This window comes from Vitis riparia, chromosome 7 (genome assembly GCF_004353265.1).
Source record: "Vitis riparia cultivar Riparia Gloire de Montpellier isolate 1030 chromosome 7, EGFV_Vit.rip_1.0, whole genome shotgun sequence".
In the NCBI taxonomy this organism is placed as follows: Eukaryota; Viridiplantae; Streptophyta; class Magnoliopsida; order Vitales; family Vitaceae; genus Vitis; species Vitis riparia.
The window spans coordinates 8,922,035-8,946,818 of NC_048437.1; the positions used below are offsets into that span (position 1 = coordinate 8,922,035).

The 24,784-nt window shown below is 35.2% G+C and overlaps 4 protein-coding genes and 1 pseudogene across 4 annotated transcripts; 4 read left to right on the plus strand and 1 right to left on the minus strand.

Annotated features, from left to right (window-relative positions):
- Nucleotides 1–913: 913 nt before the first annotated feature.
- LOC117917498 lies at nucleotides 914–1,288 on the plus strand. Its single transcript, XM_034833798.1, has one exon. The coding sequence runs from the start codon at nucleotides 914–916 to the stop codon at nucleotides 1,286–1,288; it is 375 nt and encodes a 124-aa protein (XP_034689689.1).
- Nucleotides 1,289–3,678: 2,390 nt separating this feature from the next.
- Nucleotides 3,679–4,510, plus strand: LOC117919289 (STS14 protein-like). The gene has a single exon (XM_034836434.1). The coding sequence runs from the start codon at nucleotides 3,682–3,684 to the stop codon at nucleotides 4,189–4,191; it is 510 nt and encodes a 169-aa protein (XP_034692325.1). The 5' UTR covers nucleotides 3,679–3,681; the 3' UTR covers nucleotides 4,192–4,510.
- Nucleotides 4,511–14,590: 10,080 nt separating this feature from the next.
- On the plus strand, nucleotides 14,591–15,403 carry LOC117917801 (STS14 protein-like). The gene has a single exon (XM_034834190.1). It carries the CDS (start codon nucleotides 14,749–14,751, stop codon nucleotides 15,301–15,303), a length of 555 nt encoding a protein of 184 aa, XP_034690081.1. The 5' UTR covers nucleotides 14,591–14,748; the 3' UTR covers nucleotides 15,304–15,403.
- Nucleotides 15,404–16,445: 1,042 nt separating this feature from the next.
- LOC117919233 (protein MIZU-KUSSEI 1-like) lies at nucleotides 16,446–17,135 on the plus strand. The gene has a single exon (XM_034836363.1). The coding sequence runs from the start codon at nucleotides 16,496–16,498 to the stop codon at nucleotides 17,117–17,119; it is 624 nt and encodes a 207-aa protein (XP_034692254.1). The 5' UTR covers nucleotides 16,446–16,495; the 3' UTR covers nucleotides 17,120–17,135.
- Nucleotides 17,136–17,218: 83 nt separating this feature from the next.
- On the minus strand, nucleotides 17,219–23,935 carry LOC117919232 (annotated as a pseudogene).
- Nucleotides 23,936–24,784: the final 849 nt, after the last annotated feature.

Here is a 24,784-nt window from a genome sequence, read left to right on the forward strand (position 1 = left end):
GGGATTTTAATTTCGAATTTTCAAAGACCATGAGCTGAAAGCTGTTTGAATGCGATGGTCAAATCGAGAGTGTGGTTCATATAAACTCTCTCCTTACAGTTAGAAATGAAGAAGACGGTGATAGAGAGAGCATAAGAGCACATCATTGTCAATATATGTTTGTTTTATGTAACTTTCAAGCCAAAAATTGAGCCAACACCAAATGTCAATACTCAAAGGAAGTGGATTAAATTTTCCCATTGTTTTAACATTTTAAAATTCCTTACATTGAATTTGAAACAGCAACTCTTGTGCTGGGTGGGTACCCTGCTAAGGTAATATAACTGGGTCCTCCTCCATAGCCAATGTTTTAGGATTTGTAGACTTTGATTCCTCAATTGGCTAATGCCTTGCAGGCAAGTGATGCGAATTACAGATTTCTGCTGGCCACACATCACCGACAAATCATACAAATTTATCTATCCCATGTTTTAGAGCTTCCTTGTTTGAAATATATTAATTTGAAAATTTTAATACCATTAATGATTACAATCATCCATAAATAAATATTTAAGAAGGATGATATGGCGTTGCATACTCCGTGAAATATACGATAAAGTTAGTGCTCCCTTATCCTTTTGCCCGAGATGTCTCAAATCATAATCCATTATTCTTATGCCTATCTTTCCTTAAATTAGCGTGACTCCAACACTTGTAACCATCGAGGTGAGGAATGAGGATTCCCTCCTTTTCCTCATATTAGGAATAGATTTTATGCCAATCGCCCACCAAGGCGACAGCCAAGACTTTAAATGCGCACGGCACCAAGACAAAGGCACGGGGCTGCCTATAGCCCTTCCTTTTAAATTAAACTTCTTTCTCCACACACAAACGCACACAGAGTGACATTGACCCTGTAGTTGTGACTTGTGACATGGGTGCTTGTTCTTCCACTCAAAATACAAAGACTCTCAAGGCATATGGTGGAGGACGCGGAGGAGTTGGTGTGAAGGCCAAGGCCAGGGTCATCCATGTGGACGGTGATCAGATACAAGAGTTCAAGCAGCCCATCAGAGCGAGAAACATCACCTCCCAGAATCCGGGCTGCTTTATCTGCAACTCGGAGTCCATGTTCATTGGGTCATGCGTGCCCCAGTTACCTGAGGAGGAGCTGTTACAGCCAGGTCAGATTTACTTCCTCATGCCGATTTCTCGGGCCCGCATCCCATTGTCCCTTTCTGACCTGTGTGCTCTCGCCATCAAGGCCAGCTCTACTCTTGGTAAACGATCATCCTTCACTCTCAGATGACTCTGGTACTGTACGGTGTAAGCACAGTGACCGAGGACGGGCACTGGGTGTCAGAGTCCAGCTGGTTGAAAAGACGGACTCTGATTGGTGAGCGTGCCCACCGAAGATTGGGACCTTAATATCGACAAATATTGTACAATCTCAAGACCAAGTACAGGTTAAAAGAGGTTTGGGTTGCTTAGCCTGTGGTGTAGAAACCGAAGTCTCAATTATGGGTTTAGAATTCAATGTTTGATGGGGTCCTGTTACAAATCCATTTGATTCATGATCTACTCCTGCTGAAAAGTGAAAACGATTATTTGGATAAATTGATCTGATGAAAAAAACAGAACAAATTAGTACATTGCTCCCACTGATGGAGCCACTACCCAATTTCCTTTGCAAGCAGAGGGACAAATTCCAAAAAGTGAAGACAATGCCCACTTAAAATCAAAAGGTTGCCCCTCAAAACATTCTAATAAAGCATATTTTTCAAAATTTAAAACAAATGGGTTATATACTTAGTTAAAGCCTAAATGACTTTTACACAAAAATCATCTTCTTTCCATTAAGATTCCACCCCGCCACATATGGGCCTGTGCAGACCCTTTTATGGGGCCTCCAACCGAGCTTATCACTTCTTCACAACCGTGCCCCCTGTCCTTAAAATTGACCAACTATGCCATTAACTGCAATAGAGTGAATAATGGCTGAATCTCTGTAATTTATGGTTTTAAATTTTTATAAATGCTCCCCTAATTAACAGATTTGATGAAAAAAGAAATTCTTCAATCCTACTTATGAGTAGTTTTACATACTATAATGGAAGGTTTAAACTTGATGGAGGTAATGTATATATATGTAGGAAAGAGTAGAATTAGTATGTTCTTACTTCTTATGAACCGTTTGTATGAAGAATCATGTGAACTTCTACCCGTAATTTAATTGATAGAAAATTTATAAATATCTTAAAATACTAATAAACTATTTCTATTGGTGTTTCAATCAAATGATTTTAGTATATGGATTATATTGGAGATCTTAGAATTGGACTAAGATTGACAAATCAATCTTGGTGATCTTCTCCATCCAATGAAATAGGGGGTTTGCTTGGGAATTGTCGGCTTGGAAATTGTCGGCTTTGTACTTGCCTCTCAAGTATATGCTTCAATAAAAATGCCTCTCAAGTATATGCTTCAATAAAAATCACACATAGTTCCTTTCGAGTATATGATTCAACAAAGACCACATAATAATAAATTGATCTAATAGAAATCTCAACCAAAATGCCTTCCTATAACCCAACAAATAAAAGTATATTACATAATCGGTTTTAGGGGGTGATTACTCAACTATTAAGTGATTTTGGCAATGAATATTCCCATAAACTATTGGGTGAATTCAATAATAGGAATGTTTGCAAAATATTAAATCAAGAACAAGGCAAATCCCCATCTACCACAAAAACTGACTTCTGCCTTGGGGGTGATGACATTACTACATTTTTTGGTTTTTTGGACAAGTCTTTTTCATGTGTTCTCTTAGTAATCCAATTCCCCCAACACCAAAAAGCTAACTTTAACCTCTATCAATTTGAGCTGGTGGGCAAATGACCATGCTGCTATCCATTAAAAGCCTGTTCACTGTTCTTAATTCATCAGTAATGCGTTTGGCTTTATCGCACATGCAACTCATTCAAGTTGAGGTTTCCAAAATCGATCTCACTCTCCGAGAACTAACTCAAAAACTGACGAAATAAAAGGGAGAATTCATAGTCAAACAAAATTCACATAGCACGTCTTCATCAGTAACCTAGTCAACATGAAAAATCATCATTGCAGCTTGGTTTGGAGTCTCTGGTGATGCTGCAAGTGGATTTAGAGCACAACAAAATTGAAGGATTGAAGAAACTATCTGAACCTAAAACCAATCCATTTTCTCTTCATAATCTTAAGCCTTTCCAATCAGCTAGATTGAGGGAATGGGGGTTTAACCATTATAATTATTATTGACAAATTTTGGTGAATCCACCAACCTGCCCTGTCCATCTCTGACCCCATGTGCTGAGTAAAGACATAATAAGTGAGCATAATCTCCTTACCAATCTAAGTGAACAAGGTCAGGTTCTTTGATAAAGGAGTAACCAGGCTTCCAGATTTTAGGATAAAAGCATTAAAATACACAGAGACACACCATGTCCACCCACCATTCCTAGCAGTACAATCTGATCTTTAACCCACGCTGCACAATTAATTCGATGAAATAAACCCTCCAATTTGTGCAATCCACCTTTATCAAGGACACATTGGTAAAGTCAGCCAACCCAACCCAACCCAACCCAACACAACCCAATCTTGTGTATAAATAAGGGACTCCAATCAAACACTTGACCACACCCCATACTAGTCGCAAAAATGATTGAAGGTTTGGTTTCCGTTGCATTTGTGGCTCTAGTCATATCCCACTTCTCAGTCCATGGTGTAGCAAAGAGAGCACCGAATCCAACCCAAGAGTACCTAGACGCGCACAACCAAGCAAGAGCCCAAGTGGGGGTGGGTCCTCTCCAATGGAGTGAGCAGCTGGCCCATGAGACGAGCCTATTGGTTCGTTATCAAAGAGATAACCAAGGTTGCGAATTTGCAAACCTGAAGAGAGGTCAATATGGAGCGAACCAGCTTCGGGTAGGCGGAGGGATAATGAGCCCGCGCCTGGTGGTGGAGTCGTGGGTGGAACAGAAGAAGTACTACAACCATCCTGCCAACTCGTGTGCGCAAAATCATACGTGTGGGTCATACACACAGGTAGTGTGGAGGAAGTCGCTGGAGTTGGGGTGTGCGATGGCTGTATGCGGGAATGTCACGGCCAGTTTGACCATATGTTTCTACAATCCTCCTGGAAATTACTACGGGCAGAGCCCCTACTAGGAGATAATATATATATATATATATATATATGATCATAGGGGAGAGCCCCTAACTCTCTCCCCTTGGATAGTAACATATTTTAAATAATTCTGTCTTCGAATGCCATGCCATATATATGTATATACATATATGATGGCCGGTTAAACTATATGATTATAGAAGAGAACCCTTATCCTATAATATTGCATGGACAAATATGTTGGACAAACAAGCCAAAGAATGATAGATAAGCAATAAACTAGCCTAAGGGTCATGCTTGTAATGTGCTTCTCTGGTTAGCCTGGTATTCACAAGGTAATTCATAAAAGATTAATGGTCATATATTCTATAATATTTCAACAATCACATGACAACAGTTATGCACTTGGTGATTTTATTTATAATCATTTCATCACAAAATGTTTATCAACTCTTCCATTTTATTTTTTTGACAGTTACTCGATCTTATAATCCATGTGCAATCATGAATTTGTGAAGTGATGTTGTAACAACCTATACCCAATCATGTAGAGATTGTTCATTCCAAATCCAAAGGTATTCCCGCGGCTTTAAAACACATCAACATAGTTAAGAGAAACTAACACTTATATAGCGTCAGAAACTTTCACCTCTATTTGATGTATGACATCACAAATACTTCTTCATGCCGACACAACGTCCTTATTGTGTCCAAGTGGATTACGAGTCTAAACAAACAAATACCTCTCACCAGGCCAAACAAACCCTCACACTAGGGTCAATGATCGACTTTGATACCATTTATAATTACCTACATTCAACCATGTAAATATTGTCCGCTTTAAACCCAAAAGAGCTTTCACAATTTTAAAACACGTCTATAAATTTAAAAGGAGCTCATACATGCATAGCGTTAGAAACTTTCTCTTCTATCTGATGTGGGACATCATAATCACGCGCGCCACCTCCCCCCCCCCCCCCTCCTCCCTCCTCCCTCCTCCTCCTCCTCCTCCTCCAAATAAAGACACAACATCCTCATTGTATTTCATGGGATTACAAAAACAAACAAACAAACACCTTTCACGGGATTAAACGTACAAACTCTCACACCAGGGTCAAAAATCGATTTTGATACCATTTATAATGACTCATACCCAACCATATAGATATTATCCTTTTTAGACCTAAGGAGTTCTTAAGACTTTAAAATGAGTCTACAAGATTAAGAGGAGTCCATACTTATATAGTGTCAGAAACTTTTTCTCATATCCAATATGGAATATCATATACACCCTATTATACAGACACAACGTCCTTGCTGTATGACATACATATTCACAATGAATTTTAAAAATATATATTTAAATTCTAATATCTCTTACTTATCCACATTGGATAAAATGTCTATATCTTTTTTCTATCTTACATTGGGGTCATTTTCTTCATATAGAAAATGGAGCATATAACATAAAATTGGAGTGCTTATGTTAAGTGTCTATTTCACTAGCATAACACATCACTAAAAAAAATATCTTGTTTATACCTTAGACTTATCAATCACACTAATTCAAACACTTTTAAAAACCCCTCAATGATTCATATCTCAATTAAAAAATGTAACCCCAATTTATATACACATTTGTACTCATAATTATATTGAACACAAAGTTAATATGATTGCTAGATTATGAGCTACAAATAGTGGTGTGTTATTAGCATTTTTCCCTAACCACCCATGTCAATCCATTTAGATTTGACCGCTTTCCTAACATGTTTTGTTGGACATATTAATCATCATCCTTGGGTTGCATGTTAAAGTAACAACATCTTCCTTACTTTATGATATAGCCCTAGGTTCATGGGTATAAAGTAGACTTTAAAGTAGTTTATGAGGGCTCACACAATGTTGAAGCAAGGATCCGTTCAACCATGCCCTCTAATAGTCACAAATGTGTGTGTGTGTGTGTGTTGTAACAGATCTCCCATTAGAATGGGTATGTCATTCTCTAAAGTCGTACAAATCTTATTATCCTAACAATCTCACTACAAGTACTAGAGTCACAACTAAACAACCATAAATCAAACATAATAATATAAGCTTACGTATTGTCGCAACCAACCCAGAGCTCTAATACTACATTGTCATGACTTGAATTTGACTTGTGACCCCAAGTCAAAGGTTTAACCTTAAGGATTACCCTTATCCAAGCTAACAACCATAATAACATGATTTTTCTTGAATAAATTGAAATCTAATTTCAAATAAGCTTATTAAACTACAATTTACCATATGATTATATATATATATATACAAATCCATATAATTCAAATTAGTACATACCAAAAAAATTAATATAGGTTAAAACCAATCATTTAAGTTGTTCTTTCACTTTATGGGACTTATTAGAACTCTCTCCAGTTTTCTTGTGGTTCTTATAAACTATATTTACATCTAAAATTTTTTAAGGAAAAACTGGTAAAAAAAATAGATAATCATCTCCACATTGCAAGGTATACTGTCTTGCACTTAAAAGAGTAAAAAAATTTACATGAATACAATACCATCATATACCAAAATGTGGACCCCGCATTTCGGCTCATGCGTTTTCCACTCGAAGGCGAGCTCGATTTTTATTTTGAAAAATTGATTTTATTTATTGTTTGAAAATGACTTGGAGTCGCCACTTATTTTTGTTTTATTTTTAAAGGGTAAACAAAATAAGAAAGAAAAACCCTAAGTGTGACTCCTTGTTTTGAAAAAGGTGGTCTGCGAAAAACCAGATCAAGTTCGGGGGTTAGGTTACTTATCGGGAAGGTACGGTAAAAGACCGTAGCACCCCTCTAAGTCCCTAGAAACGGGTCTCTACTAATAAAATGAAGTTAACATGGCAATCAATGAAAAAATCAATGAATACTCGAAGCGATCATGCACATATGGGAATCAAAACATGTATAAAGAATGAACAAAATATGAGTGGATACGTACCTAGTCCTCCAGTCACGAATGCGCTACCATGAAACAGGATTAGTGAATCACGAATAGATAAAATTATGCACATGTCAAGGAACAGAATAAATCAAACAAGCATGGTAAATCAATCAATCAATCAATCAATCAGTCATAAAATCACATATGTGGGGCCCCCACCAAAGCCCTATTTATCTTGCATGAATTAATCTCACGAATCCCATTATTTCGGAATTATGAAGATTCATCATTCTTGCTTGTGTAAAAATTAAAAGAAATAGAACATTATTTAAAAATCGGAGTGGAATTAAAACTGTTCGAGAGAAAATTGGATTTTTGAGATTTATTTAGAAATTGAAGTCTCGAAAATTATTTGAAGACTAGAGTCTTGAGAATTAAATTTAAGAATTGGAATTTTGGATATTAAATTTGAAAGAAATTAGAATTTTGGAAATCGGAAATTAAGTTCAGAAATTGGAATTTTGAAGAATTGTTTGAAATGGAATTTCAAAATAAATAACTAAAATAATAATAATTAAATAGATTAATGTGAATATCGGAATTTTCAGAAATAGCAATTTAATTCGAAAATCGAAAGTTTTAAATGAATTGTTTAAAATGGAATTTTAGAATAAATAAATAAAATAATAATAATTAAATTAATTAATGTGAATATCGGAATTTTCAGGAATAGAAATTTAATTCGAAAATCGAAAGTTTCAAATGAATTGTTTAAAATGGAATTTTAGAATAAATAAATAAAATACTAATGATTAAATAAATTAATAGAAATACGGGAAATTTTCGGGATTAGGAATTTTCGGAAAATTAAATTTAAAAATTTGATTATTAGGAAATTAAATTTAAAATTAGAATTTTAGAAAATTATTTCGAGAATGGCATTTTTTAAATAAATAAATAAATAAATAATAAATAATAAATAAATGAATAAATTTGGGACTTTGAAATTTTAGGAAATTTTAAAAGAGTTAATGGAAGATATATATATATATATATATAAAAGAATAAATAAAATAATCAAAGAAACAAAACTTTTAACATTAAAAATAATAAAATAATAAAATAATGATAAGAGATAAAAAAAAAAAACAAAAAAACAAAATGATGGCACGTGGCCATTATAAGCTGGAGGGCAAATCTTCCATTCATTTGGCCGCCCATGCCCACTGCTTGTGAGTGTGTAATATTAAAAGAAAAGGAAAAAAAGTGGCAGCATGCACGGGTGAGAGAAATGGTTTTGAATGGTGAGAGGTGATGAAATATTAAATAGAAGCGTACGTACGTGGGGGGTATGTGAACGAGAATGATGATGATGATGATGGCTAAAAGATGAATAAGGGGTTCCATGTGTATTAAAGGGTGGAGACTTAGAAGGAGAAATGGGTTTATGTGGGTTGGCTCGATGAATGCACGCATGGGGGCATGAGACTTAGGTAGGTGCCATCCCCAGCAGCTGGGGCTGAATGGCAGCATGTGGACCATACAGCCACTAAACCCCCCACGATAAGGATCAGCATGAGGATGTGCAACATGAGTCACATAATGGTCATAGTCAACTTGTGAAGGGTTAAAGACAACATATGGGTTCTTGTTTCCATCTGAAATGAGAGTGGCAAACCCCAGAAAAGCAGTCCCAAATTGGTTTCATGCACCATGGTTATTATAAAACTTCCTGCTCTCAAAATGCAGAAAACCCTCCATCCTAAGAAACTCTTCTCCAAAATCATCTTCTCCTCCTACACTACTACTACATGTGGCAACCCAACCAATATTGGAAACAATAGCGGCATTATCAGTACCCCTTAGTTGACATCCGACCATCAAACCTTCCTTACATTCTGAGTTTTAGCAAGCTTTCGATATATTCATTCTGAGAAGTAAAACTTCAGGATGTAGGGTTCCAGACATTTAACACTCAGATCTGGGAGCATTTAGAAACTTTTCAGGCGACAGTAGCTTAGAACAAAAAGCTCCATGGAAACATTAGTTGCAACCAGCTCCAATGAATGAGAGAAAGGAGACCAGAACGGAGGAGTTTACACAAAGAAAAAAATAAAAACAAATGATCCGAAACAAGTAACATTTAAGCTTGCGAGCCAGGTGGGACATAGAAACAGATTTTAAAGGCAATGTTAACAGTGGCAAAAATTTTAGCAAAAATCCCGACAAAGCAGAGCAACACATAAGCATAATAGCATAAACATAACATGAATCAGCAATGTCAGAGTTCACCTACAGCTTAGCTCTCAGCCCAAAAAAATATATACGTAACCAACTCATTCTCAAATCAGGGAAGTAATAACCAGGAATAGCTAGGAAGAAATGTAAGCTTGGGGATGATGAATAAAATAGAGAGTCTACGGTACCATACCTGAAAATAAGCTCCCTCTTCACCTGGTTTCTTGCTGGCTATAGAGTACCCTCCCCACCAAAATGCTCTCTGCAACCCCTTCAAAAAAACCCCCTCGCTCTAGCTTCGGAACCCCCCCCCCCCCCCCCCCCCCTCCCTTGTAGCTCCTCTTTTCTTTTCCTTTTCTTTTCCTGCCCTATGTTCTCTGCCACCCTTCTGCCACCAACCACCTCAATCCTCCTTCCCATCCTCTCAATCCCCTCCAATCTCAACGACTCTCCTACAAAAAATATATCCATACGTTTCTCATTAGGGTCCACAGCTAACCGGGGGGGGGTCTACACAAAAATATAATAATATTACATTTACACTGTATACATTAAATGAAATTTCAACATACAAAATTAAATCAATCTAGATTATCATTTTTTTAATCATACATATCATATCAAACTTTCTAATTTTATTATACAAAATAAATAAATCATTTCTTTCTTTAATAATATATTTAAACATACAAGTGATGTCATTTAATCAATTTATATAAAAAATTTATCCAAATGCAGATATAATGTAAATACCTACACACAATCAATCAATGCATCATTATTTTTAGGTTTTCACCATAAGATATATGTCTTTACCCAAATACGCTCCAATCAGAGCCCTTTGGATTAAACTTTTGCATCTTTTATATTAAGGATCTCACTCTCTTCTTAATTCATCATCTTTAGTTGCTTTTATTTCTCATTTTTTTAAAAAAAAAGTCTTTTCATTCTCATCTTCAATTCATACAATAATTTTTTTTTTTCATTTTTCTTTCTATATATATATATATATATATATATAAACATGAATACAAAATGAATGCAAAAAAATATTATTACAGAAACTCAACTCAAATAATAATACCTAATAATATAAAACAATTAATTTCCATTGTTTTCAACATTAATATATCACTAATAAATTTCAATTTTATCTTCCTAGCACAATTTATATTTGGGAGAATTATCCAAAAGGGTGGGCTGGACAGAACAATGATTAGAAAGAGTGGTATCTTTTAATAATTCTTGGAGAGGACTTTAACAGGCTTAATATACCAAAACTACTCTTTAAATAAAACTTTTAAAATTCAAGCATTTCAAGAACTTCACTTGATTTGTCAATACATTCATGGTACATGGGTCCCACATTTATTGTAATTATTGATATTTAAATTTTAAATCAAAATTTTTTGTTTAACCCTTACAATTATATATAATTTGTTATTGAAATTTACTATTTAAAACAAAACTACTTTTAAAAAATATTTTCAAAATATCATTTATTGTTTTTTTACCTTTTTTATTTTTATTCTAATTTTTAATTTTATGAAGAAAAAAATAAGTTAAGATAAAGTATTTAATTTTTTATTCAGATTCTCTAAAAAGAATAAAAAAATGATAGAGAATGTTTATCATTTTTTTATTTTTATAATAAAATAATTTAAAAAAATTATATGATTTTTTTTTTTCCTTTGCATAGTTTTTTTTTTTTTTTAATTTTCATATAATTTTTTTTTTCTCAATGCATCGAGTGGATGATGTTAATATATTTGATATGCTGAATATTAATAAGGTATAAAAGGTGATCCTCAATATTATTACTTTTATTATAAAATACAGGCACAACAAAAATATGTTTTAATTACAATATAAATACACTTACATTACAATAAAATTTAATTAAGAAATTTATGAAATTTTTTACAAAAATGGTAATTTTGTATGATCATACCATATTTCACAACATACTTATATCATAAATAATTTTTGAAATAAAATGAAATACTAATTTGAATTTACGTAGTTTATATATATATATATATATATATATATATATATATATATATATATACAAAATTATTAAATAATTTCAAAACACTAAATAAATGTTGTTAATATATTAATACGATGTGTTAATACCAATAGGGTATGAATAAACATTTTTAGAATTATTACTTTTGTAATGAAATATAGGTATGACATAAATGCATTATACTTACAATATAAATATACTATCATTACAACATATTACAACATAATTTAATTTATTTTTATTTAATTTTTTCACGTACTATATTACCCAATGAATAATTGTGAGTTATTCCATTTAATAGGTGTGTGTTAGTCAATTGAATATTTATATATTATTCAATTGATGAGTGCTAATAAAAAATAATTATTCATTATATTATGATAACAAAGTTTTTAATTGTATGTTTTATATATAAAACGATATAATAACTTTAGGATATGACTTTTATTTATGAGATATTAAAAATTATTTTTTTTACAAGGTTGTTTAAAAATTATTTTTTTTACAAGATTGTTTAAAAAATCTCAATTTTTTTGAAAAAAAAAAATAACAAATTTTTAAACAGTCAATTGTTCAAAAGTGACAACAAGTTTTTTAAGCTGAGAAATATACCATTGATTGTCTATCAACTTATACTTATCATCATGTATGAGCTTCACATCATTTATCAACATGTACTTATTATCAATGATGAAAATATCAGTAATCACGGATATATCGGTACTTCGATTTTACGGATATATCGGAGATATATTGGCGGATATTTTGGAAAAAAATATCTGTAAGCTTAAAATTGTTAAAAACTCATGAAAATGTAAAGAAAACCTCATAATAATATAATTAAAAGTATAATAGACATTTTAAAGTTATTTTATTGAAAATTTTGATATATGTATAACATGATTTATCATATTTGATAATAATATCGTATGCATCGATAAAAATATGAATTTTATAAGTGTACATTTATTATTAAATTACACCTAATATTATGATATTTGATTGTAATATGTCTAATTTTAAAATATATATTAGTATTAAAATATGATTCATTTAATTCAATTGTATTAAATAATGTAAAATAAATTATGATATATATATAATTTTTTAATATTTAATTAATTATTAATGATATTAAAAACATTATGAAGAAAATTATATAATTTTTATATTTTTGGTAATTAATTAAAAGACTTTGCATTTAATTATAAAATAATTATAATTAATTTGCTCTTTAAAATATTCTAATATTTTATTTATATAATGAGTTTAAGTATATATAAAAATATTGCATATTAAGTATCAAAGGGTAAGTTAGTTTCAAATCCTCTCGGCCCCAAGCAAATGGGGGGGGAGGGCACTGTAGCGCGTTTGATTTTCATTGACCAGATGATATATCAGGAAAAGTTGTCGATTTATCGCCAAAATCGCCGATTTCTCGAGATTAATCCTGAAATATCGCCGGACCAATATTTCTTCATGAAATATCGTGTCGAAACCCTTCGATACACGATATTTTGACGATATATCGCCGAAATATCGCGACATTTTCTTCCTTACTTATCATCATGTATGAGCCCCACATCATTGATAATCCTAATTTATTTATAAATAATATAGAAAACATATTCAAAGGTAAAATTATCTTTTAAAAGAGTGAGCCTTCATACTCATTATTTTCTCCGGCCCACCCTTTTGGGTAATTCTCCCTTTATATTTCTCCTTCATTCACATGAATTGTGTCATTATAATTTCCAATATAATTTTTCACCAAAAAAAATTAAAAATTTATATAATAAAAAATAAATAAGTAAAACAACAACCATACACGTCTGCAAAGCATCATTATACTAAGTAGATATAACTTCCACAAATAATAAGAAAAAAATTCTACCATGAAAGTTTTAGAAACAAACTACCGTATCAAAATCCGAAAATCCAACCGTCCATCCAAAATCTTTTCACTTAGAATGAAATCACGTTTGATTTATAAAACAAATTCTGCAAGATCCACCAACACCTAAACTCTCCTCTTTTTTTTCCCCCTTCTCCAACTCTCCTCTTGTCGTCCACGTGTCCTTCTTACTCTGTCTCCACATATATACATATAAAGGCTTATAATTTCCTTCAATTTTATTTCATCTTATTTTATTTATATCTTTAATTTTTTCATTTGAAAATCAAATTTAATTCCGAAAAATATAATATTATACACCTATAATATCTACCAACTAATTAAATTCTTAGCCCTTTATAGTTATATTAATGTATTTCATACCATTTGTCAATTATTTTTCAACAAATTTAATATCAGTTTAATTCCATTTCATCTTTTGTAATTTCATAAGGTTTAATTCCAACTACAAAAATTGAATTTGACTTTTCTTAGTATTAAACTCAATTAATTTTAAACTATATATTCACTTTCCAATTCTTGAAAATCCAATATCAAATCATTTAATAACTAAATTTCTCTCTAAATTTAATTTTCATTTTCCTATTTTTAAAATTTCCACCCTTTAACATGACAAAATTTTCAAATTATTAACTTTTGATTGAATTTTTCAAAATTCCTCTCATTTAACACGTACATCTTCACTATTCTTTTTTATCTTTTGATTAATAATTTGAGAAATCTCAATATTACAGTCTTGATTTGTCAAACCCTTCCTTTGTCCCTGCCCCATCTCCCAAGATCCATCCCCTGCTGCAAAACCCATGTTACCTGAAGCAAATGTCCCACATATCCATAGTTGTCTGGTTTCCCTAGAAGTTGACTTGGGTTTGGTTCAATTTAGGGTGGGAGAGCTGATAGCACAATAGAAGGTAATTATGGAATATTGAGAGACTCAAGGTGCATTAGCCAGAAAAATGTTGCATTAACGAATAGAATGCATAGAGACTAGTATTACTCCAATTCATTTTGACTGTTTACTCCCGGAAACATGAAGGGATCCGACCATTCTACTAATATTAAATTATTGGCAAATCCAATCCACCAAGCTGCCCGACTCTGCTTCCATGTGCAGAGTTCACGTGGGCACAGTCTCTGTATGACTGTATAAATCAAAGTCAACAAGGTCACGTGTTCCCTACTCAGAGTGATCTTAGGAAACAGAGCATTAAATTGCAGCTAAAGCATCCATCCCCACCATTACCCTCTGATCCTTCGGTTGTACGATATACTGATTCCGCTCTGCTCCAATCAGGCCTTTCCTCTTAGACTTGAGCTGCTCCTGAACATCTTAAGGCCTCTCTCTCACCTTGGCCAGTATGCTTGATAATGTCACCGACACCAACCGAGGCCATATTGGTAAAAAGTAAAAACAAACTAACCCAACCCAAGTCTCCAAATAAATAGTGGACTCCAATCCCACACTTGACCACACTGCTTTCAGAAATGGCCCAACAAGTTCTCCTTGCGGTCGCACTGGTGGCTGTAACCATGTGCCATAGCCTTGTCCATAGTGTAGCACGGGTGCCAAGCTCCGTTCCCAACTCGGGCACAGAAGTTCCGGCGGCGCCACCAAACTCAACCGAGGAGTTCCTGGAGGCGCACAACCAAGCAAGAGCTGAAGTTGGGGTTGGCCCTTTCCAGTGGAGTGAGCAGCTGGCCCACGCCACCAGCCTGCTGGTACGCTACCAAAGAGACAAACACGGCTGCCAGTTTGCAAACCTGAGCAATAGCAAGTATGGAGGGAACCAGTTGTGGGCAAGTGGATCAGGAATGACGGCGCGGCTGGCCGTTGAGGAGTGGGTGGGAGAGAAGAAGTATTACAACCATTCTGACAACTCCTGTGTGGCCAATCATGAGTGTGGGGTGTACACACAGGTGGTATGGAGGAAATCGCTGGAGTTGGGGTGTGCCAAAGCTGTGTGCGCGAAGGAAGATGCTAGTTTAACCATATGTTTCTACAATCCCCCTGGAAATGTCATAGGAGAGAGCCCCTACTAGTGTCTCTTTTCTTTAGCCTTCAAATTGAAGTTATATATATTGTAGGCGCTTTTCTTGACGTGATTTTTAATGCTTTGATTGTCTTGATCATTCCTCATCATCAATACTACAAACTGCAGATAGAGGAGCCTAACAGTTTCCTTTTGCCCAAACAAAGCGTTTAGATTTCTGCGTGAGAGATAGGGATGGAGATCCAGAATTATAGTTATCTTCTCCTCCACCAATTGCAAGTGCCTCCTTACAGATCTTTTGCAAGTGAGAGACAAGGATATTTTAAAAAATAGTTTTTGGGTTTTATTGACATTTGAGATATAGATTTTTTTTTTTTTTTTAGTAGGATGGGAGGGTGGGATTTTTTATTTTATTTAGAAAAAAACTTTTTGTGGGTCTTTGTTGATATATGAGAGAAAGCGATTTTGTTTTTAAGTGGATAAAAATACCCTATTTGATAATAATGGCGCAAAAGGCATAAAGTTGATTTATAAAAAATAGAAATAAAATTAATTTTATATGAATTTTAAACAAAATTCTTTCTAAATGTTCTAAGAAATTTGGAAAAGAATTTAAATTTTAAAAAGATAATCTTCGTAAATATTTTTTAATTTAAAATATAATTTTTTTTTTAAGAAATTTAAGTTTCCATAGGCCCAAACCTCTAAACATTTGAAATTCTAATTCTCTATCCCTAAAATTTTTTTGGAGTACTTCAGCCAAATGAAATGCTTTCATATGTACTTGTTTAATTCCCCTTCATTTTCTTTTTTTTTTGAAGACCCACTAAGTCCAACTCTTCTTATAAATGCTCTTTTTGGACTCTAATCTTACTCGAGGCATAGTAACTTTATACACATTGCCTCAACCCATAGAGAATTATGAACATAGGTGGAAGAGGAAAAAGATTGAATTCCCAAAAATACTGTGGGCGGGCGGCCTCATTGTAGGTGCCGTGTAAAAGATTAGGAGAAGGAGGTAAGAAGGATTTGAGTGGTAATACTAATACATGATGATGAGGGGCATAGGTTGTGTTGTCAACTGTATGGATATGAGCGTCTAACAAACTCTCCTAAAATATTTCAACAACCAGAAGATACGGTTGGGCGCTCATTTCCTTTTGGGACTCTACTTTCTCCTAATCCTAATCAACTCTCTCTCCCCCTTAGCCTACGCACATTGTTGCTTCACAACAACAATCATGAATGCTGCTTCTTCCCAAGCTGCCATTGATACCAAGCCGCAGCTGCGGTGGTGGGATTTACTCCGCCCCATCATGGCCCTCGTCGCTTCCTGCTGGGCCTCCTGCTATCCCCCACTCTTCTCCACATGCAAACCTGAAATTTTCACTGTAACTGGAACCATCATATGCTCAATCAATAGCAAAGTGAAGCTCTGCATTCAGGAAGATGTCGACAGCTTCCCTTTGATCATCCTTGATCTTCCTATTAACACGTCCGAGTTAGCGGGTCTAATGCAGTGTGGTACTGCCCGTATCGTTCTCCAGTGTGACCTGGGCTTGGACAGGTCGAATGAGCCTTTACTGAGTGCAGCTACGTGGGCAATGCATTGCAATGGACAGAAAATGGGGTATGCCATGAGGAGAGAGGTGACAGGAAAGGATACGCTGCTGTTGGGGACAATGCGGACGATCTCAGCTGGAGCTGGGATATTACCGGGGAAGGAGTGTGGTTTGGGGCAGTGCAAGTACCTCAGAGGCCAGTTTGAAAAGGTGGTGGCTTCCAACTATTCTGAGGCCTACCATTTGATCGATCCTTCCGGCTGCTTGGGCCAAGAGTTGAGCATATTCTTTCTGGGGATTTAGCATTTTCATTCTGAATACTGGTCTAACCAAAATGGAAGATACCTCAATTTTGCATAGCACATAGAGCCCTTCCATGATATTTAACAGTAAGTTAGAAGATACTTCAATTGCATAGCATGTATAGCAGAATGATTGATTACATTATACAAAATACAAGGTGCAGGTCATGCCATTCTACTCTCCCATTTCTGGTTTCACTACTATTTTGTTTGTACAATGGAAAGACAAAAAAACTTTCCAATATTTAAAATCTAAGGAACAATGCAGATGAGGTTGAGTATTAGGGCATTGACCTGTTAGAGCAATCATTTGACCAGTTCTTTTGATATCAGATACCTAAAAGAGAAATTGTGAGGGATCCATTCAATGTTCTTGCGGGATTTCCCTGCTGGACATTTCTTGACACTCTTCCTCAGAGACTCAGGCAGAGACTGTTGGATCATCTCCATGACACCAGCTGGGCACAATTCTGAGTCCTTTGCAAATGACTCGACGACCTTTGGTAAAAGGATTTTGTGGTCTTTGCGCACACCAAAGGTAGCCCGAATATACTCTTCTTTTGCAGATTCCAACTCTTGAAGTACTCTCTTAGGTGTGTAGACACGAACCTGAAAAGGATTAAAAATACAAGTGTTGGCAAAGAAAAAGTAAAGAGTAAATAGGATGTTCTATAGTCATTATTTGAATCTTGCATCCAGTTATGTTGTGTTGCTTGGTTATTTATATATTGTGTTTAAATTATGTGCCTAAATTTTTACTTGTTTTGGTCCGAAGGAAGAAACCACATTATTGCTGAGAGCAAGGGGTGAAAAAGGAAGAGAGGAGGGCAGCAAATCGATCAACACATCTAATACCCTTACACAGAAACTCCACGAGACACAAGTTGAACACCCAAAAACCGTCTCAATAGCACCTCTGTTGTCATGTTCACAACAGAAAACATTCTTCAGAGCTGGATGGCTCTGATATCATTTAATCTACTAATTTTGCAAAGTTTTAACTTGGCTATTAACTATAATTCTTCCTCTATTGAAAGACATTCAACCACTTTAAAGGACTTGCCTCCAAAAAATATGCCCATTATAAAAGAAAGAGTCTTTGCAGTTTTTTAAGACCACTTCCATGCACAACCTTGTAAAGGCGGTACAGTAAATCCTATTTCTGATCAGATAGAAACTCCTGTTCAAGATTGTAAATTAGCCCTATGTTCGGAAGAAAAGAGGGGTGCTTCACAAACCTCAAATTAGATGTTACCAGAGGTACTAAGGAAAAGTCAAATGTCCCATTGTCCCAGGGTAATTGAATCGATTGTGGTTGCACAGTGTCTTTACTACTTCTGGATGAGCATATATTAGTGCTCCCTAACATGTTTGAAGCCAGCTCAATACTTGGTTGATTGATGCATCATTATTTCTTCCAATGATTATGCTGATTTCTCTATGCTACAGCATCAACATGAGCAAATACTAGGCCAACAATGCCAATGAACATCCAAACACCACCCAAACATGGATAGTCAATATTTTATCAGCAAACCAGCATTAAGTGAAACTGAAGATGATCGAAGATGATTAGCATAAAGAGTTGACCTAATTCACAAACTAGGATATACAAAGCTAAACCCTTAATTTAGCAGGAAATTATTGATATCCTCGGAATACTGTCAAACAGTCAAGGAAACTATTGAGCAGGAAAAACCCATACTGCAGATATTGCAGTACCACGGGTCTCCCCCTAGGGAAGATGAGAGTGTAAAGGATAGATGCAAATGGAAACAAACTTAAATTATAGTTGCATTCTTTCCAATTTTCAAAAGGATTCCTGATCAGATTGGTTATTCAGCAGTTTTGTCAAATCAAGAGGAGTATTCAGTAAGCAATAGAAAACACCAATGCAACATATTCACAAGCACCTAATTATTGAATTAAAGGACCAAGGAACAGATTATAGATAGTGAAGTACCGCTGGGTCAGAATGACTTCCTGAACAGAGTGCAAAATGTAAAAGAGGTTCTGGATGCTCAATCGCATACACTTGCCGTTCATCCCCAGTCTTGAATTTTGTTTTTGAAGAAAGTAACAAGCGAAGCCACTGCAATTAGAAGCATGCTTTATCAGCTCCATTACAAACATGAGGTTAGAAAACTGAATAAGAAAGCATATGCATGGTTATTTTTGCTAGATCAATCTGAAAAACCATGGCAAGAGAAATAAATTTGACCCATTCCAGGAAAAAAGAAAAATGGGGAAGCAAAGAATACAACTATACTTTTGTCTAACATGCAAAGAAGATCTCATGTCTGCCCAAGGAAACAGTTGACATGAACAAGATTCATTTTTAAGCCCAGAAGCATTTCATGAACTCGTTCAGATGCAGGGGAATCACATATGTAAGCAAATACACGGCCATACAAAAGATATTAAAGTATACGTTAATATACATAAGAGCTTAAAATCTTGAACTGAGAATAGTGGCATGGGATCCAACCTGTCCTGGACGAGATATTCGACATCCAAGGATGGAATTCTGTATTGTGTCTGCACTTATTGTTTGACCTCCAACATTATAGGCAGCCTGTAATATGCAAGATCATGAGAAAATAAAATCCATACAGAATTTCCTCAATTAAAAGATATCATGAGGGCTCCTTTTACCTTCAATAGTAGAAACACTCTCTTTACATTGGTTTGCGGTATACCATATGCCAAAAATGCCTGTTCAAAGAGTAAGAAGCTCTTATCATTATCATTTCACATTAGAAACTTTTAAACAAGGTATCCCTGCAAATTTCATAGTTTAATCAAGAAGGATCATTACATGCATCACCAATGCATTATGTATGTTGATCCAGAACGCTATCTTTTCCTCATGTTTCATCTTCCTCAGATCCACTTCTTCTAATCGAGAAATAAGTGATCTGTAATTGAATAACTCAACAAGCTTATAAGGATGGCAAGCAAACATAGATATCAAATGAATTGTGCTTAGGAGTTAATCATCAATAAGTGATCCCCCTTGGGTGGGGGTGTGGGGGATATCAAAAGGCGCACCTAAAATTTTGTAACATGTGCTCAATAGCTCCCAGTTTCTGATTATCTCTATATATCCATGGCACTTCAACCATAGTACTGTAAGGCCCACTGAACTCTTTAAGTCCTTCAACATGGAAAGGATTATCTAACCGGACATCAAAAGATGAATCTTTCCTGAAGCCTGGACTCCACATATCACAATGATCTTGAGGAGAAAATGCACTTATTGATGACAAAGATGAATTGGGAGATGAGAGGCCATGATGTGTCAGAGGTGGGTCTGCAAGCTTGCAAAATATAGCTGACATGCATTTGATCATATCCTCAGAAATTCTGTTAGGTGTCTCTGGAACATGATCAGAAATACGGGTTCCAAGATGCTCTGCCAGACTGATTACATTTGAAGAAGTATTCTGAGCATACTGTACAGAAGTCACTGAGTTACAATACAGAATAACCATACATCCAAAATACAGCTTCCCATCACCAGCATTTTTCCTATGGTCGTTGTAACAGCTGGTGGGCTGCCAATCACAGCACTCCACATCATGGATCAGAGATATATTGTCATTATTTTAACAACAAAAATTACTACCATGCTCCTCATTTATTGATAGGAAGAGGATCACATCCCTAGTACTATGATTGGGTGCACCATGATTGGCAGATGTGGAAGAGCCAGACTCCATAACAAGACAATTGCAACTTGCAAGATCATCGTAAGAAACTTGGGTTACCTACCTCCATCATGGACAAAGGCTGGGAATGACAGGCACGTATAGCTTTGGTCAGAGATTCTGCTGGAGGAGAAGTTCTAGTCGCAAAGGCCGATCGCTGTGATAGTGAGGAGTGACAACGATGAACACTGGAATCCAATATCTTCTCTTCACTAATTCCATTGGATTCCTTCCTTGGATTGGCATGTGATTGACAACTATGATAAGCTGCTGAATTTTCCCTTTTTGATGTGATATCAGGTCTGCAAGCTTCCAGAGCTCCCCCCTTGGGAACGTTAAAGGTGATCTTAATCTTGCATCTGTGGCAGAAGGGGATTGTACCAATACTTGTTGATCAAATGCTTTCCGGTACAGTGAAAGAAGATACTGTTCCAAATGCACAACTTCCAATTCTAACACTGCAATTTCCTTAATTAGTTCCATAGCAGGCTGGAGTGCAATAAAAGCAATGTTAGAATATAACCACAAAGAAATAATGGTGATGAAGCAAAACAAGTCAATACCATAGTTTAAGACTTAAAAAACAAAGATTCATAAACTTCCACACAATCAGACAAACATTCTTTTGTAGCCTATTGAACACAAATATTTCAGGAAAAACACATCAATTTTGATTATTTTATGCTAGTCATAAAAATTGAAAGACTTGGAACAAAAAGGAAATGCATTGAACCATCTAAATAATTCATTATTAAATTCAGGCAAAATAATTTGCCTATCTGTTCCCATAAAATGAACACAAGAACTACCTTGGGCATTGAAATTTCAACTGTAGTATCATGTGAGGAAGATCTATAACCCAGTGCTTTCTCTAGAGCACAACGCACTGCAAATTGGCCTTGCAATCTTTTCTCAAGTTGTAGGATCTGCATTTTTTATTTCTCTTTTAATGATTTAGAAACCATAAATATAAAAACCCGAAATCTGGACCCTTATCACCAGACAACACTTAATTGAACCATGAGCAAGAAATTGGACTGCATTTAAGATAAGTTTAATTCCATACCTCTTGCTTCAAAGAATTTTGCATATCGGTATTAGGGGATTGTTTCTTCTTGGGTTTGACACAGTCTGTCAAGTGTCCCATATCCTGGGACCAGACAAAAAAAGGGTTGAACACTAAGACATTGCTGAAATCATTTTAAGGAAATTCATTCTAAATTATTATGGATATATGTTAAACGGCTGTAAGACTATGGACGACTACATGGATTGATAGAAGAAAAAGAGATAGAAAAAGAAAAAGAATAAGAACAAGAAAAGGGAGGGAGAAGGAAGCGTATTAACTCACATTCTGCTCAATTAGATTACATGAGCATAATGTTGGAACTTTTCCCTTTTTTGGTGAATTACACTCGTATGTAAAGGTGGAATTAAGTGATTCTTACCAACTTTAGACAGTGAGAGGCTTCAAGAGAACCATCTAGGTTACCTTCTTCAACTCTTCTCTTATCAGGATAGCTGTCATTGCATAAAACCAAACACAAAGAATCAGTAGGGCGAGATGTGAAGTTTTTCATTGCATCTCTTGGCCACTTAAGCAAAAGGTCAAGCTAAAAGATATTTTCTGCAACTTAAGTTTTTAAGAAGGAGAAGAAGCTGAGAGAGGGAAAGTCATCCGTGCACTTTCTTTCCATAAGGAGGCCCTTAAGTTAGTACTTCCCCAAAACCACATCCACAAGGTTTCAAATTACATAATCTACATTGAAAAGCAACTATTTACTGGATTAATTGCAAAAAAAATTATCAGAAGACAAAACTTTGAAAACCCAAAAAGAAAAATTCTGCAAATTACAAACAGAGACACAAAAACTTCATGCCTTAAAAAGACTAGATTCAAGAAATTCCAAAATTTCCCCTATTGGAAGCTCTCAAACTTAACCTAAAACTCTAATTTCAGGTTTTTCTTTACTTGGGAGTGGTGACTCACTAAAACTGAGAAAATGGCATGGCTGTAAAAGTGAAAGCTTTACCTTCCACTTTATTAATGATCCATTTCAGAAGTCCTTCTGGTTCAAGAACCATCAACTTCAATTGCCAAAAACTGGAAGGAACGTATAAGAACGAATAATCTAAGCTCACAAGAAATCAATACCCACCTCTTTGAACGCTTGTGTCTGGGAGCCATTCTTAGTTCCAGCATGCTACTACTGTCACGACCTTCAAAACCCCTCTCCAAGAACATCTGTAATGTCAATAAAATTACCATCATGTAGGAAACAAAACCCATTTCCAAAATCAGAAACAAAAATAATAACAATTATTAAGAACATGTACGATCACAGCTAATTTTCTTACCGACACAAGAAAACAAAAGCATTTTGCAAAATGAAAAAACACAAAAACAAAAACAGGGGAAAAGGTGTATCGTGGTAGACTTGAAACAAACAACTGTAAAAATTTCAGGAACAAAGAACAGACCAAAGGACGGGTGCCATGATGGCATCACGGACTTGAAAGCAATGACTATCATTTCAGTAGTATTATCATCATCACACAAAGCCAAAGTATTTTGCAAAACCAACAAAGCATAAACAAAAACAGAAACCAAAGAACATTTACCGTCAAAACTAGATAGAAACAAAGGATGAATACCCAAATAGAATGTCTCAGAGATGAACAAAACCCAACAGTCCAAACGACCAAATGGGTTTCCCAAAGACTACCACTTAGACTCTAAAACCCCACTTGTCTTCTTGCATTGAAGCAAAACCAGGCCTTCCAGGCAGCACCACAAGGCGATAATTTGCTATCAAGAGGGTCTGAACATGACAGGGCCGGGCTGAAAATGCTTACATAAAACACCACGAAAACGGCTAACAAAAGCTAACCCTTTTGACCAAAGTGTCTTGTGCATGAAGAGACTCACCAAAACTACTGGCTTTTGCAATGGAGGGGCCTTTTGCATTAAAAGATGTTGACGAGTTCGTGGGCTTTTCTTAAGAAAGTTTCATGCTAGTGAGTAGTGATAGCCGTAGACCCCTCAATGTCAAAGTATACAAAAGTGGACAACGGTGGATTAGTCCAACTAGAGATCCCAAATCTAAAGGGACAAATCATGGGAAGATAAGCAGTGGCTATGACTCTCAGCGTTAGGGTTAAAAATATATAATAAACAACAACAACCCAATCCCCACATTCTTTTCTTTTGTTGGGAAGCAAGTGGGAGTTGGTGACCGTCCCGCCAACGTTGTCCCTTACATGGTTAGTAGGGGGATATTAGCTCTGCATCCCTGGATACAAAGAACTGTCCAAAATTAATATACATTTGTATACTAGATCGGATCAATCCAAACTTGTATGACTTGCTAAGTTCTGGTAAATGGTTGTTTTCACAATGTCTTTTCTCCAAATTTATATTTGATCTTTGAATCAGCATTGCACTAGCTAGTTGCAATTATTCACCCTTGTTTAGCTCATGGGCCCGTGTGAGTTTTGTTGCTAAGGGTGAACGGGAATATGATGACAAACTTTCTCCAATCATTTGTACTAGACTTGGCCATTATTAATCTTCGGATATGATAATATTTTTGGAGTTTAGTCCATCTGAGTTCCGCACTGAAATATTTGGGAGTGCCTAAGTGCACAACTGGTTGGACTAATGTCGGTTTAGATATTGCGATCATTGCCCATCATGCGTGAATGGTGTTAAATTGATTAATGTGCTTCAAATTGTTGTCATTTTGATCAAATAACAGGTTAGAAAATAATTCAAAACTCAGTTGGGGTCCAAACTGGTTTGATTGTAAGTTCCACTATCACTCCGAAGATCACAACTAGTGAGTCCATCCATCTAAATTAGCAACTCATGAAGCTCCAAGCAATAATCAGAAATGGGTTATGTCTAAATTTGATTTGGAAGCAGGAATCAAGGCCAAGATGAAAGCAGTGTCACC